At 40.4% G+C, this 16828-nt stretch overlaps 1 protein-coding gene across 3 annotated transcripts in view; it reads left to right on the top strand.

Moving 5' to 3' along the window:
• Positions 1–11665: 11665 nt before the first annotated feature.
• The window catches only part of NFIB (nuclear factor I B), a 335698-nt gene continuing 330535 nt past the window's right edge, over positions 11666–16828 (top strand). For all 3 annotated transcript variants that reach the window (XM_077816437.1, XM_077816434.1, XM_077816433.1), the window contains exon 1: positions 11666–11761. In XM_077816437.1, the coding sequence (XP_077672563.1) occupies positions 11666–11761 (96 nt within the window). The remainder of the gene's footprint in view (positions 11762–16828) is intronic.

Raw genomic sequence — 16828 nt, 5'->3', positions numbered from 1 at the left:
CTACTAACAACAAATAAATGTCGACATCTGACATTTTTGTTGTATTTACGGAAATGACATTTCAGTAAATAAAATGGTTTGTTTCCCCCCCTGTTATGATAGCCCATGTTGCTGAGTTGGAGTAATCTGAGGAGGAGGAAGAGGGCTGGAATGCAGCACAGTGGCTGCACCAGAGAAAAGGCCCTTCTGTTTTACTTGCCAGATATTTAGAAAAAATCCTAAAGAATTGTTCTGTTGTTTTCAAAACACTTCAAACAAAATATAACAAAGCAGCATTGAATATTTTCTCTCCCTCATTCTTACTTGGGGAAAATAGGCTCATTCTGAAAAATAGTACTGATCAATGAATGGGTATCTCTGCCTTCAGGATCATGAAGTAAAACTCTAATGACTGGACTTCTGTATCACCTCGATTTGTAAACAACATGCTGCAACTTTAAAAGGGATTTTTTTATAGTGCTCAAATAAATTACCCACAAGCTGCAACTCTCACATCTAATAGCTGGACTCTGTTTTTTCCCATTGCTATTCATGGTTTGCAGTGTATGTAGAGTAATGTCTGGGATGGCTTGTGTACTGCCTTTCTATGGTTTGTAGACTTCTCGTGACTAACAGTGACCTAGGTCATTAAAAAATATACATGCAGATTACTCCTGTGATGACTGAAAAGTTGATGTGCTTTGTCTTCCCCACACAACTTTTTCTTGTTGGAGAATTGAAATTTGGAAGACTACCCTCAAATTTACATGTTTTTTTTTAAAAAATGCTCAGAAAAATTATTTGGAGCAAGGGAGCGGAGAAATTTCCTAGAATCTTACTTCAATTCCTTTTCTAGCATATTTTTTAAAAGATAATTTATGTGAAAATGTATTCTTCCCCTTTCTGCGTACCATGCTTACTTTTTCATGAAGAACCATGGACTGACTCACATAATGCTAGCTCAGAGATGAAACCAGATAACCTATGAAGTCTGACATATATTGCTTGCCACACCCACAAACACAAAAAGTAGATCAATATCCTTGCATGTTGGACTAAAATAATGAGTCTGTTCTGTTACATTAAATGCTCAGTCATCCTTCTTAGGTCTGGTAAAAGTTTTGACAGTTATAAAGGTATAAATACAGGCTTCCATACCTTGTTACAGTGACAGGTGAGTAGAAAACCAAGGCTGTGTAATCTGAGAACTATTAATTATCAGATCAAATAATAGATTACAAAAAGTGCTTGAAAATAGTTTGTGAGAAGGAATATAGCTTCCAGATTGCAAATCTTGCCGATCCCTTGAAGTCTGTTCAGATGCTACCCACTGTGTTAAGTGTGGGCTAGTTCTTCACAAAATGGTCAGTGGTCACTGGGGGTCAGCAACATAAAATAGAGTTTGTGTGTCTATTGATTATTGTTAAGGGGGGGTGTGTGACAAAGGCGTTGAAACCTCACATTTAAACTACCTAGAATCCCTAGAACCCCAAGTTTGTGTCCTGACAGAATTTACTCAGTCCCTCACGAGCTCCATGCAATTCACTGTGTGAAGGTCTTTTGGAAGAGACCTTAAAACAGCTATGAATGTGAATAAAAGACCCCAGCAAAGTTTTCATAGGGCTAATCATTTGCAGGTGTACAGTTGGAAATATCCAGCCCTCTCCATTTTTGTATCGTTTGCTGCTTTCAGCCTAGCACAGACCAGTGCCACCTTCACAATGCATCTGAGCTCTATCAGCCTGGTGAACAAGAGAGCAAAGGTTATCTGTTTCTAACTGGTGTGTCACTGAGCTAGTCTTACGTGCATGATGTGTGCTGAATGCTGCAAGTAGAGTGGCCATGCTGCACTGCTAAAGGTCCCAGGTACATTCTAACATTTGTTAATTCAATAGAGGGTTAATGACCCTAAGCATCTTACCAGATGGTAGCAGATGACATTGTTAATGTTTATATTGCTATCCTGTACTTAAATGTATTAACTACATAGAGTTTTGCATAATTTTATCACAGTATATCAGACCATCTGAGGTTCTACATAGGGCAGTGATCAATACCTGATGCTTTTTATTAAAATGCAGGGCTGAAAAGCAACTGTGTAAACAGTACTTCACATTGCTCAACATATCTGATCACTGTGTATTCTGTTTGCTGTAGAGCGAAAAGGTTTTCTTTACTACTGCTAGCCCTACAAAGCCAACACAGCTCCGAGGGAACTGGATTCTAACCTTTCTCAATTACACCTGTACAAATCCATTTGAGGGCAATGAGGGCCTAATTTGGCTTGCAGAATCTTTATTAGTGGTGATGCCCAAGAAAGTAAGAAACCAGCTTTGACTTAGATCCCTTGTTGATTTTGTAGGGCTGCTAGTTAAACCGTGTTAACTGTTATAGACATATAACTGGGGTTTCTTGCACCTTACTCTGAAGCATGTGGGGCTGACTACTGTTAGAAACAGGAATCGAGTAGATGGATCATGGGTCTGATCCTGTATGGAAATTCCTGCATTCCTAATCAGACAAAGAGTTCATAAATTATGCAACATTGAATATACAGGGCCTAATTTTATACTGGTAATGATGCACAAATCATGCTTGTGCTCCAAGCTGAGTTTACAGGGCTAGCAGTTAAACAATTTTTTTAACGTGAATTCAGCAGATCATACAAAAATTATTGGGATAAAATAAATATGGGGTCCCCAATGTCACTTGTAGAGTTATTTCCCATTGTAGAACTGCACTTTAAAGCATTTCTGCAAATCATGATTTGCAGTTGTTCAGTCTTATCCCTTTCTTAATGGAAATGGTTACAAAAATCATTAAGAAACTCACAAATTATAAAGTTCATAAATGTTAGCAGTTTTTTTTACTAAATACAGGAATTTGTAGATCTTTATTCCGAATACATTCAAAGAAACATGAACTTGACATTTACCGCAAGTGTCAAGAGCATATACTTGATGCACAGCAGATATTTGCTAAGGGCTCAGAATGCACGGCCAAATGTGCAGTGCAAAATGCCTTAGCTTTTGGATGCGCCCCTCCCCTTCCACAGACAGGTTTAACGCTTGTGTTCTAGTGCCTTGTGGGATACAGAAACGCCAGCTGATTTGTGATGCCTGAGATGCCTGTTAAATTCAATCAATATATTGGATTCAAAGGTTTTGGGTTTGATTGATTTGTAATTTGAAAACATAATGGCTGCCATTTAACTATTTGACTGTGCTAATTGCTTTATTAATTTGTATTTAATTATTGTTGTCTGCTGGTGGGTTACGGATATCAGTAGCTATCCATGACACCGCTATTATTATTCTTTACATGAAGCTTTTGTAGAAGTGTAATGCTTTCTTAGGTAGTGGTTTTGCTTGGCTCTAAAGAAGAAACTTCTGTGTTGAAACCTTAGCCATTTTTGTTACCTATTATTAAGTATTCATTAAATTAAAACATAATTCATACATTTTTTTTTCTTTTTGGTCTGCCAGAGCCCTTTCTTTTGTAAGAGGGACAGCTCTGGGCCCAGCCTTCCAGAGGAAGAGCTCTTATTTTTTTTAAGAGGCCAACCTACTGCTGCTTCCAGAGTTCTAGTCCTGAAACTGCCAGGAGTTCCTTCAAGAGACAAGATGGTGAGGTAATATCTTTATTCAACCTATGTCTGTTGGTGAGAGAGACAGGCTTTTGAGTTTACACAAAGCTCCTGCTCAGGTCATTTTATGAGTTCCTTCAGCAAATGCTCCATCTTTTTATGCGCACATTAAGTCCGGATATCTGTCAGGCTCTTGTGGTGACAGTAAAGAGGAGGAGTTTGAAAAAGACACCATAAGACAATCTCTTTGTCAATTTTCCTGATCACTTAAATATTTGGCCGTGTCATCATCATTTATATCTTCTGTTGAGGATTTCAAGAGGTTTCAGGTTCTGCTTGCCAGGCTATCTGGTGCATTTGATCTGGAGTGTTCTACAGTACTGGAGAGATCACACCAGATCTTTGATATTTTGAAGCCCCAGCAACAAGCAAGAGTGCCAGTCCCCAGAAATAGGGGGTAAATAGAGTCTGGCAGACACTTGTGAATAATGCCAATTTTCATCACTCTGACTTCTAGTAACGCTGATATTTCTCTCTTAAGTTTCATCCTGTTCCACAGTGATTTGGTTATTTTTCCAGTCTGTCCCACCTGTTTCCACTACTGGTGTGAGCTGTGAAGATGAAGTAGAGTCTAGGAAAAGGCTGCATAATAAAGAAGCCAGAAAGTTTAGACCTTCTGGGGAAGAAATCATCATCATCATCCTCAGTAACAACTCAGATGCAAGAGATACATTCACAGGCTTTTTTAGCTAAATATGCTTTTCTTAGGGCTTGTCTTCACTGTCGGGGTAAGCTGACCTAAGTTACTCTACTCCAGCTACGTAGCCTAGGTCGACTTACCACGGTGTCTTCACTGCACTGCGTCGACGGGAGATGCTCTCCCGTCGACTTCCCTTACTCTTCTCGGGCTATGTCTACACTACCATAGTAAGTCAACCTATGCTACGCAACTCCAGCTACGTGAATAACGTAGCTGGAATCTACTTACCTTAGGTCAAGTTACCGTGGGGTCTACACCGTGGGGGGTTGACGGGAGAGACTTACCTTACTCTTCTCATCGGGTAGAGTACAGGGGTTGACTGGAGATCGATATGCTGTCAATTTGGCAGGTCTTCACTAGATCTGCTAAATCGATTGCATCAATTGCAGCAGCATCGATCTCCCCGGTAGCGAAGAGAAGCCTTTAGTCTCTGTGGGTACGTCTACACAGCAGTTAAACACATGCAGATGGCCCAGGTCAGCTGGCTAGAGATAAGGGGCTATAAAACTGCTGTGCAGCCATTTGGCCTCGGGCTGGAACCCAAACTCTGGGACCTGCGAGGGGGGAGGATTCCAGAGCCTGGGCTCCAGCCTGAACCCAAACGTCTGTACCTCCATTAAATAGCTCTGTAGCCCAAGTCCTGTGAGCCTGAGCCAACTGACACAGGCTGGCCACATGTGTTTAATTGCAGTGTAGATGTACCCTGAGAGGTTTTCCTTGTCCTGTTTGTTTTGGTAGGTACAGAGCCAGGCCTCAGAAGCAAAAAAAAAAAAAAAAACCTCTCTCCAGCTGGAACCTCTTTTTGATTTCCTCAGCACAGCAGCAGGTTTTGGCATATGCCTGTAAGCCTTCATCTGACCACTTACTCCCTTTCCCTTCTCCCTCCCTGTCTTTTTCTTGAAAGCAGGGGGAGGACTTGCCTCTGACAAATGGGTGATGGACTTTATGCAGTAGATTATTTCATTCTTTTCTAGTCCATGACACTTCAACCCACCTTTCCCATCCCTATTCTCAAAAGTGGTGTGAAGTGAAGCTCTGCTCTCCATTAACAATAGAAAAAGTTTCTTAATACTGTTGGGAAAGGGATCCAATTCCTAATATTTCTTTGTTCCCAAGAACACAGAGGACTTTTTCCCATTCTGGATTTCACACATCCAAATGGTGATTTCAGCCTCTGTAATTCACTTTTTAAATCTATGGGTTTAGTTTGGGTCTCTGAGTTTCAAGGGTGTATATTTCCAGATGTCCATCGGACCAACTGCAGATACTCTGTGGCAGGTGCAGCTCATTAATTCCACTGTGGGAATGACCCTTTGGAAATTAGAGTCTTGGGTTTAGAAATCCTGAGGGGAAAACCCTAGAAAGATACTTAGATCGTGAGCTCTTTGACGCAGGAGCCATCTTTTGGTTCTGTGTTTGTACAGCACCTAGCCCAATGGGGTCTTGGTCTACCACTGGGACTCCTAGGTTTGATGTTAATACAAATAATAATAAATAATGCAAAACTGAGCAGAAGGCTTAGTCTGGCATTTATTTTATTAATAGAGATAAACACCTGAAAGAGGGTGAGTTTGTTTGGTTTGTTTTTTACCAGGGCTGCACAGAAAGCAGAATTTCCTTTCCACACAGAACAAGAAAAGGAAAGAAAGAAAGTAAAAAAGAAAAAAAAATTTAAATTTTATTTTATTCAGAATCAGTGCGAAAACAATTTTTTAAAATTTATATGGGATGTGGTATTGAGAGACATGGCACTTTTGAAACCCCACCTGAAAAAAGAGGAAAAGGGGAGATCTCTTAAAATGGATGCAAGAATAGCCGCAACAACCTCAGGAGGCTTAGGCTGCACCCTAGCAGAAAGCATTCTGGGAACAGGTGCTGGAGAGACCCTTTCCACCTGGACACACTGCTCTGGTTGTCCCAAGATATCCCTACCCAAGATGGGACGAGATGATAATCTAAAGAGGTGCCCTGGCCACTTCTGAGTATATGAGATTAGTCCTAAACTATCCATTTGTCTCCTTCCTAGTGAGAAAGGCACAGTCTGTGTATCAAGCTCTTGATGAGGAAGCTCTTACAGACTACCAGAGCATCACAGCTGCCATTCTGGACCAGCTGAAGATTTCAGAGGAGAGGTACAGACAGCAGTTCCAGAGTGTGCCCTTTTCCTTATGGATTTTTTGTCACATACCTTTGCCCACTACTAGAGGGACAGGCTGACTTATTGGTTCAAGCCTGACTATTGGACAATAGAAGGAATTTATGGACAAAACAGCGCTTGAGAAGTAACGAGTCTGGCTGTGGAGCTGTGGGCTAAGGTGTGCTACTAGCAGTCATCTGCAGTAGTAAAGGTTGTACAACAGATGGTATAACACGTAGAGGCTAAGCCACCACAGAAACCATCATGGCCTGGTTGCAGTTTAGAACTGAAAGACCATTGTGGAGAAGAACAAAGAGGTTTAGGGAGTCCAGGAGAAAGCCAAAAGGGAGAAGGGTACTTGACCACATCAGAATAGTGAGCCCCATTAGTCCCTCCAGTGGCCTCCTCTTCCTGTGACCAACATAAGCACAAAAAAAGTTCTGTTCCTATGTAGAATTTTGGGGAAGGCAGATACAACGAGGAGTCCGGTGGCACCTTAAAGACTAACAGATCTATTTGGGCATAAGCTTTCGTGAGTAAAAAACCCTATCTGAAGAAGTGGGGTTTTTTTATCCATGAAAGCTTATGCCCAAATAAATCTGTTTAAGGTGCCACCAGACTCCTCATTGTTTTTGTGGATACACACTAACACGGCAACCCTTCTGATACTTGACTAAGGCAGATGTCTTTCTGAGGTCACAGGGTCCAGAATCCCCTAGGAAGGTACAGTGCCCATGCAGTTAAAGTAATGACTTGCCTGATGAACTCAAGGTGAACCTAAATGTTGATGGAAGAGGAATTAGTAAGCTCTGAGTTGCTGCAGGCTAGACACCTGTGTCCATGGGCACTTGAGGACATAGACTTCAGCTTCTAATCCACGTTAGAGGAACAGGGATGCCAACTCTGGGTTACAGGGTCCTGATCATTACCCTGGACAGCTGTCGTGGGGCAAAACTAGAGACACTTTTATTCTCCCCTAGGAACTGGAGGTAATAGGACAGGCTTATTATTGCAGATGGTGTGAAGCTCACACTCCACAGGACAGCAGCAATACTATGAAGGTTGGTCCTGCCCTTAGTGCTCTGATTGGCAGACTGGAGAAGATGTTTTCTCCACCCATATTTCCTGTTTCCTCCCTCTGATTGGAGGAGGGATGAGCACTCAGGCTGCAAGAAAAAGCACATGATGCCCTGGTTCTACAGGAGCACAGCATGCTGAGAGTCTGAGTAAAGAGCTGGGAGACAGGCCCAGGGAGCAGTCCGAATGCATGGTTCCCATGAGCCTGCACCACACCTAAGGATTAGCCATAGCCCAAAGGGAAGGAGGTTCCTTGCTTTGGAACTTAGGATCTGAGGCTGGAGTTAAGCCTGTTTGTGATTGATAGAGGCAAAGTTCCTTTTAGGCATCAGAGGTTTGTTATACTTCCATTTGTTTCATTTGCCAAGAGTGAAGCTGAATGCAGTTTAAATTGAAAAAGTGGAACTTTATTAAACCCTGCGAACTGTTCTGTCCATGTGGCTGAGTTGCTTCTAGCCTAATTCCTCTTGTTCCCTGTTTTTTCTGGTGTCTCTTCAATAATACTCCCTCCAAGAAACATGGTCCCATCTGACTTCAGCATCACTGATCATGTTACCGCTTCCCCATTTTACAAACATTTTAATATAAACATTAAACACAGATAATTAAACACACAAATCCCTTTGGCTGGATGTTGCTCACACGTAACCAGTTTGGAATCTTGTCTTTAACACAGACTCAGCTCTGAGATAGTTTGGCTTCCTCAACAAACAACCACATCAGGAGTGACCTATCTCTTTCTTCCTGTCACTTGTCTCCAAGTTGCAGCAAACCATCTCTCTGAGGAGTCTTCTCCCTCCCTATGGAGTTGGCCTCCGGATGGTTTTCTGTCTCTCCATTCTGTGATGATCTCTGTAGTCTCTCTTGGGTGTTGTATTTCCTGTTCCTTTGGATGACTTGTCCCTCTTGTGTAGTCATCTTGTATAAGCTGGGTGCCCCTGCACCACTCTCAACTCCATTAGTCCACTCCTTCTGTTGTGTACCTAATCGCTGGATCCTCACAGGAATGCCTGTCTCCAGGGCCAGTAGGTCTTTGACTAACCTGGTATACTCTAGAGCCTGCACTCTCTGATTGTTGGCCATCTTCTCTTGGCCATCTTCTCCATCCTTCTGGCTGCAACAGGTGCCCCCCTCATGGAAACTCCTCACATCGGTGTATTGCAAAGCAGAAAATTGGTGGTGTGAATTGACCTCAGGTATATACAACAGAAAACATTGTGAAGATGGAATAATTGTAACATTTTAATGCACTTGGCTTTGGGACAGTGTTTTTTCATGATGTGGTAACTCTAGTTCAGATCAGAAATCAATTTGAACCATTGCCATTTTTCAGAACCAAAGCATAGTAAAACCAACCAATATGTTGTGGCTCCAGTGGTTCTTGTAGATTGCCGTGTGCTGAAGGTGAGAAGTTTGTGCCAGATGCGTCTACTGGGTCACTAGACGATCAAAGGTGTTACATGCAGCTTCTGCACACAGGCGTACCTCCTGTTCATCAGCCAAAGAACTATGTGGACATTAAACTGCAGTGGCAGCTGTTCCCTTGCTCTCCCGGCGGAGAGACAGCTTATCCATGGAAGCAACTTTTATAGAAGAATAAGCAAAAAGAGAGAGGAAATGAAGCAAACATGTCCCATGAAAAGGATGAGTTTCAGTTATGAAAATCTCCAGTGTGTATGCTATTTTCACAGTACCAGGGTACCTCCTGTACTCCCACAGCCTAGTGTTGTTTCTCGTAGTGCATGGTAAATATAAATAATGCCCTAAGGAGTTCATCAGCTGCAGCAGCTTTTCAACTGTGAAATTTACGGACTAAAATGTTCTGCATGTGCACCACTGAAATGCACAATATCAACTGAAAAAACAACCTGTGTATATGCTGACGGTATCTTAAGCATGATTTGGGTTTTATTTTTATTTTATTCTTTACTATATTTTAAAAATTATTCCTGAAATGTGGCTTTTATCTAAAGAAGGTTCTGCAGTTAAACTGAGACCATTTTTAGGGTTCTAGAATCATAGGACTGGAAAGGACCTCAGGCACTGTTCCCTCTAAGCTGTGCGCGTGTGCGTGCGCACACAAATCCGAAACCCTGTGCACACGGTGAAACACCGGGCGCACAACAATTTGCACAGAAGAAATTTTTTGCGCACATGGCCTGTCAAAAATTAGAGGGAACATTGACCTCAGGAGGTCTTCTAGTCCAGTCCCCTGTACTCAAGGCAGGACTATGTATTATCTAGACTCGGGTGGGCAAACTACGGCCCGGGGGCCGCATCCGGTCCTTCAGATGTTTTATTCCGGCCCTTGAGCTCCTGCCGGGGAGCAGGGTCCAGGGCTTGCCCCGCTCTGGCGCTCCAGCTGGGGAGCGGTGTCGGGGGTTTGCCCTGCTCTGCACGTGCTGTGGCTCCACGCAACTCCTAGAAGCAGTGGCATGTACCCCCTCTAGCTCCTATACAGGAGGGCTCCACATGCTGCCCCCGCCCCAAGCACCACCTCCTCAGCTCCCATTGGCTGAGAACTACAGCCAATGGGAGCTGCCTGGCTTCACCTCCACATAGGAGCCAGAAATGGGACATGCCGCTGCCTCCAGGAGCTGCTTGAGGTAAGCGCCAACCGGAACCTGACCCCCTCCCCTTGCCCCAGCCCTGATCCCCCTCCCACCCTCCGAACCCCTCAGTCCCCACCCCAGAGCCTGCACCCCCAGCTGGAGTCACACGCCCCTCCACACCCCTGCCCCACATTGGAGCTCCCTCCCACACCCTGAACTCCTCATTTATGGCTCCACCCCAGAGCCCTCACCCCTAGCTGGAGCCCTCACCTCTGCCCACACACCAACCCCCAATTTCGTGAGCATTCATGGCCCACCATACAATTTTCATACCCAGATGTGGCCCTCTGGCCAAGAAGTTTGCCCACCCCTGATCTAGACTATCCCTGGAGGGTGGTTGTCTAACCTGAGCTTAAAGATCTCCAATGGTGGAGATTCCACACTCTCCCTTGGCAATGTATTCCATTTGTTGACAATATACGTGCAAAACTAACTTTGATTCATGGAGATGTGGCAAAAACGTATTTGCTTTGCGTATCCCCTGTAATGTATGTTTTTCATATAGGTGTGTTTGGTTTCGTGTGTGTCTGTTTGTACATATGTGCTTTTGTATTTCAACAATGTGAAGTAATTTCAGAATTGGCTTTTATATCACCTTTCATCCAAGAACCTCCTGGTGCTTTAAATAGGCAGAGAGAAGTCGTAGCATCTCTAGAGAGGAAATCTTGCTTGAAAAATGTCTGTCTGTTTCTGCAAGTGACAGGTACAATAATAGACAGATCATCGGAAGCTGTGGTGTGGGAGGAAAGCATGAACAAAACCCTTCTCCTCCCCATATTTGTCCTGGCTAACTCATGCAGAATCAAGTGGGAGGGCAGTGTGTGAGCTTTTCCCACCTTATCACCTCCTATCGCTAGCACTGAAATCCTGGCCACACCCCCACTCTTCATGATGACTTACCCTCCCAGTCTGCTGATTTCTTGTTAAACTCTGATTGCAAAGAGTTAAACTGTTTCCATATGTCCGGTATGAGAATAGAGTGTGTAGCCCTTGGCAACCACAGCTGAATCCAGCTGCAGCTGCTACCTGTGTGTTCCTCTCTGAGTGTGTGTGTGCACGTGAGCGCAGTGACATCTGAACCATGCCCTGATTGTGTCAATGAAACTGTTATATCTTTGTTGGGGAGATATTAATTCTGAGCAATTATACCCACCCCCCATCTGCTCAGAGCTGACCGCGGACCATGTCAAACAATATACAACACAGAAGAATGCAAATAAACTTTAGTCTGCATAGCCCAGCAAAGCAGTTAGCCGCCCACTTGCAAGATACTAAACTCTTGTACACATGATACACAAAGAATGCTAGCTAGTTTCACCAATCCCTTCAGACAAAAAAAAAAAAAAAAGAAACCAACCTGATCCTTGTCTTTATATCTGTGAGGTTGGAGTTCTTGCTAATAAAGGAGCTTTTCCCATGATGCAGTGTGATAAGGATTGGCCTACATGTAGCCCAGCAAGGCACTGCTGATGTTTTCTTGATTAGGTGTCTTATCTTCCATTGAGCTGCATCTGATGAAGGTTGCTGACAGCATAATGGCAGGGAAAGCATCGGACAGCTCCATAAAATGGCAGCTATGTTATGACATGTCAGCCAGGACCTGGTGGATGGTAAGTTGGCGTGAAAATGTTTTTTTCTCCCCGAAAGATTTTTTCCCCCTTTTCTGAACTCCTCCTTCATTGTTGCAATTCACGTGTTATAAAGTTCAGAGTCTGTGCAAAAGTTTCAAACACAAGTTCAGTGACTCTGAGGAATCCCTAAACTTCACAGTGCATTAGATAGGGTTTCTCTTCTATTGTGACGGGGGCATGGGCCTTCTTTTAAAAAAGGCAGCAAGGGCAGCATGAGATTTTTCTTCTTTTAAAAAAAAGAAAGGCAAAATGCAAATTTTACAGTGTGCACCAAGCTGGCTGGTGTGAGAATGTGGAGGTAGAAGCAGTCACAGAAAAAGAAAGCAGCTATGTCATCATGTTCTTGGCTAATTGTTCTTGAGTTGGTCTTAAAACAGAAAAATCTGCCTCTTTATTCTGTTTCCTCTGAATGATTATTTAGAAAGTGTATTGTATCACATTGTGAGCAGCTTCCTAATCAGTATGCAATTGTCCCCCACGCTTCCCCTTTATTTGGAGTCCTCCTCCCTTACAATGAATACAGTAACTGGAGCAACTACTGATTAATATGCCGCTTGGCATAATTAAATTTAGTTAATGAGGCTATGCATATTCAGTCCATTTTTTTTCTTTGTGTGGGCAAGCGTGGCTTTTTTGTTCATATTTATACAGCTGCAAATGAAGGGTAAAAAAAAAAAGAGAGAGAGAAAGCACCCAGGGAGGAGTGGACCCTGACAGACAACTTTTTATCGCTACTGGCTAAAGGAGTCAGAATTTTACTTAGATCAAAATACTGTGGCCAGGAGCAAGTATTTTGGAAAGAAAAGCTTTACTTCTCACCAGTGCTACATGAAGTTTTCTTCATATACTGATTTTTGTAGACAAAAGGTCTCTTGTATGAAAAGCTATGCCATGAATGGGGACCTTCTGCTAGCTAACATTCCATTTTGAATATTAATTTCATTCTTGGGTTGCTTTGTCTGGTCATGTATTTTTACCCTTTTCATTCTTTCCTTGATTGCCTTTGCTTGTTTGTCTGGATAATTATTATGCTTACTGCATGGGCTGTTTTTTTCACAATTAGTACAGTGCTGAGACAATAGGCACTTTATTCTTGGCCGGTGGGTATGGGGAGCACCAGTGGATAGCACATCCCAGTGCCTGGACAGAAGGAAGCTGTCTGATTATTATTGCCTTCCTACACTACTTTGCAAGGACTTTATTCTTTTTTCTAATGGTGGAGGTTTCTATGAGCCTTCAATGAGGGTGCCATATATTAAGGGAGTATTTAATTTAAATTATGTTTGCTGCTTGTGATCATTTCTGTACATTTTCAATGCAGAGAAGGAGAGTTTTTCTGTCTTTGCTACTTGTTGAGCTACTGCAGTCTGAGCTATCATGTTAATTTAAAAAGAGTAGTTACTCAGGAAAAGAAAGCAAGTGATCAGCTATTTTGTGAATCAGCTTTTGTCAATGGGACTAATACTTTATGGTAGTATATTTAAGTTCATATTTAAAACTTTAATCAGACTTTAGTACTGTATGTACGTATATGATTGAAATGAGCTATTAAAGTGGCTGTTCAGAGGAAGATACTCTAAAATGTTTGCATAGCAGATTTAATTAATCTTGCTTGTTCAAAGGTTTGGGGGGGGGAGGGTTGAGCACTGTTCCTTATTTTAATAAAAGTTTCTCTACGGATAGTTTTCAGTAAACTGGAATTTGTTTCCAGAGGGGGAAAAAGATCAATACTTTCACTACATGCAGTATTTTATCTGTAAAATACAGATAATTAACGTAAAAGTTATACCATTAGTGTGTCTTGCATGTGTATTTTTAAAAAGGAGTTAAAAATTGATCTCTACTTAATATTGTTGAGAATCAAGTGATTGTTGGTAGATGCTTTTTATTTCAGTTCATGTTTTTGATTTATATGTTTATAACTGTAGGACGTGAGGCAAATTGGTGCATACAAACATAGATTATTTTCTCTTGTAGTAGGTCATTATTTCTCATGTTTGAACTTCATTATGTACAAATTACTAATGCCAGAGTTTGTTTATATGTCCATTATTTACACAAAGTTTATGTCCGTAAAATGCAGCATAAATAAATCATGAAGTTTTGAGTGAAAAAAAAAAATTCATGAGTTTGTTTTCTTTCCTGTATGATTGGGAGGGTTGAACTGCAAATGCTTCATGCAGAACATGAAATATTATACTACGATCCTTGCTTATAGTTATAAAAAAGTTAATTAACAAACTGTTATTACAAACATGTTCTTCTTTCCTCATGGATAAACTATGTATTTTAAAATCATAATGCAGCATGGATGTTCAAAATCAATTTTTGTGTGAATGTGCCTAAAAATAACACCTTTTTAAAGAAGTTTAAATTTCTTTTTTTAAAATTATCAGGGAAACAATGTTCTCTTTCCCTCTCTCTCATTGTTGTTGTTAAATGAGTTTTTAATAATTGAAGTCTGTGTCCCCAGCTTTAGTATTATAGTACTGTTCAAGGGTTCCCTATCTTACTATTTCATTCAGACTCTTCTATTTTGCAGCAAAAATAGCAAATTTCATTTGATGAGGAAAAAATCAAGCAAACAGCAGTGATACACTTTCTCCATCTGTGGGTTCTTCACTATGGGCATGTTTTACTAAAACACAAGGGAGAGAAACTTTTATTGAGGCAGCAATAAACAAGTGTAAGGGAAAATAAACTTTAATATATATTTTTAAATAGCATAAACTATCAACTAGATACATGTGAGGTTTTTAAAATTGCATTATATTGTGTATATCTTAGTTCTATAGTGTGTTTATTTTTTTATATAACTTTATGATGGGGGAATCCTATATCAATCTCTTAAGAATATAGCACATAGAGTTATATGTACTATATGTACAGAAAGACCGAGTTTCTGGTGTTTTAATAAAATTTTTCTATTTATGAAGTAACGAGGTAGACTTCATGAATATTATGATGCTTTTGAACACAAAATACTTCTTCTTGCGTTTAATTTTTGCATTTAATAGGGTATTGCCAACAGCTTACCATAAACGGTTTTGTATGTTGCCGGTAATTTGTTGTCTATTCTAATAGGCAGTGAAAAAACCCAACAAAATCTTTACTCTAATCTCAAAATATTAAAATTGTGTATGTGCAGATCAGAGAGAGAGAGAGAGTGAGTTAAAAAATTGATGGTTTTTAATAGCTTAAAAGGTACTGAATTCATAGATCAGTAATAAATGAAATAATCTAGTGGTTATTGAAACGCTCGGATTTATTGCAAATACTGCACATTTCCTTTTAATTTAATGCCTTGATCATAGCAGAATTGAAAAACGTTTATCAAGAATTCACTTTATTTTACACCTTAAAACACTATACTTTAAATTTAAAAAAGAAAATACTTGCAAGAGAGCCATCATCCCAACATTAATATTGCAGACTTTATTAATAGCATATATAACCTTGAATAAGGTGCTTTAAAAAGACATAATATAGCTTAACATTAATAATGTGCAAGGGTGATTCCAATCTTAGGTTTAATAATATGGCCACGTTTTAATGTACTTTTTGGTTTTACAAAACTGTTCATCACATTCCGAGGGAGTTGCAGTCTGTCAATATTTTGCACCAATAGATCTGTGCAGTTTTCTACTTTGGATTAAAATGAAATTCACAACACGTCTCCATCAATTGTTCAGATGTGCAACTTGTTAATGAATCCTTTGTTCTCAATAATGACTTTTAATTAAATGATTTTGAAACAAATGTCAATGCAACAGCGGACATATTGAACATGCTGTGCTTATTCATGGATCTAAGCACACTATTTTCATTCTATAAATTTCAGGGGAAGACGGGCTAAGTGGATAGGGTAGCTCAAGGTTATGTTCACAAGCTATCGTTCAATTTACCTACATTCTTAAAAATCCAAATCCCAACAGTGTGCATGCTTACCTACAAAATCACATGTGAACCATGCAATGGAACTGCTTGTTTCTGTTTGACTAACTAAAAGGTTTACAAATATTACCATCTCGTGAACTTGTTTGAATCTTATTTTATAAATCCATCCCAGGCTGTGAATAGATCCTTTTATTTGTCAATCAAATCAGGTATATAGCAGTCTATAATATAGACATATAGAGGAGTTTGTGTACTATATTAATTATATGTGCTACTAAATTGGATTGCTTTGAATCAGAGACCTTTGCCCACAGATCTGTCGTAGCTGCAACTTGAATACATGTTCCTTTTTCATTTCTAATGTTCTTTATGGAAAAGAAGAATTCTGTTTAAGCTCCTGGAGAAAATACTAATATTACAAATAACAGCACTGCTCAGGTAGTTACATTTCTTGTTTCACTAAGGAAATGAAAACCTAAAAGTAACTGGGAATTTAACTTGCTGTCAGAATACATTTATCTAGGGGGCAGGTGTTGCTCACAAAGGTTTCAATATTAACATTTAATATTAGTTCTGTGTTGTGGTTTAAAATTTGTGTATTCTTTCCAAAGAAAAATGTGTGCGTGCTTGTCTTCACAAGCATGATTTTCAAATTCCTCTGCTCTTTTTTTGGACACTTACAGAACTGTACATTGCACATTTAAAGCAGATATGTCTATTATTTCCTCTCAGATTGGCTGCTGTCAGCAGTATGCTCAAATAGCTCCAGCAAGTTCTGAGTGAAACCCTAAATTTTTCAGTTCTGATTACATATTTGTGTCCACTAAGCCAGCAAACTTACAATTACTCTATTCCTATTATTTTGACCATTTTAGTAGAGCTAGCTCATAAACATATTCCTTATACCCCAGTAGCTTTGTAAAAGTAATTTGATTACATGTGTGTATGCATGTGAATATGTATCTTGCATATATCGGGCCTGATCCCAAGTTCACTGAAGTCAAGGAAAAGAATCCCATTGACTATAATGAACTTTGGATCAAGCTGATATAGAATGTGTAGTACATGTGTATTTTATATAAGTATAATATAAAATATATGATTAATATATCTGTGTGTATGCACTGCACATACTTACAAATTCTATAA

The sequence above is a fragment of the Eretmochelys imbricata genome, chromosome 5 (genome assembly GCF_965152235.1).
Source record: "Eretmochelys imbricata isolate rEreImb1 chromosome 5, rEreImb1.hap1, whole genome shotgun sequence".
NCBI lineage: Eukaryota > Metazoa > Chordata > Testudines > Cheloniidae > Eretmochelys > Eretmochelys imbricata.
The sequence above is the reverse complement of the archived record's forward strand: the minus strand, read 5'-3'. Positions and strand labels throughout refer to the sequence as shown.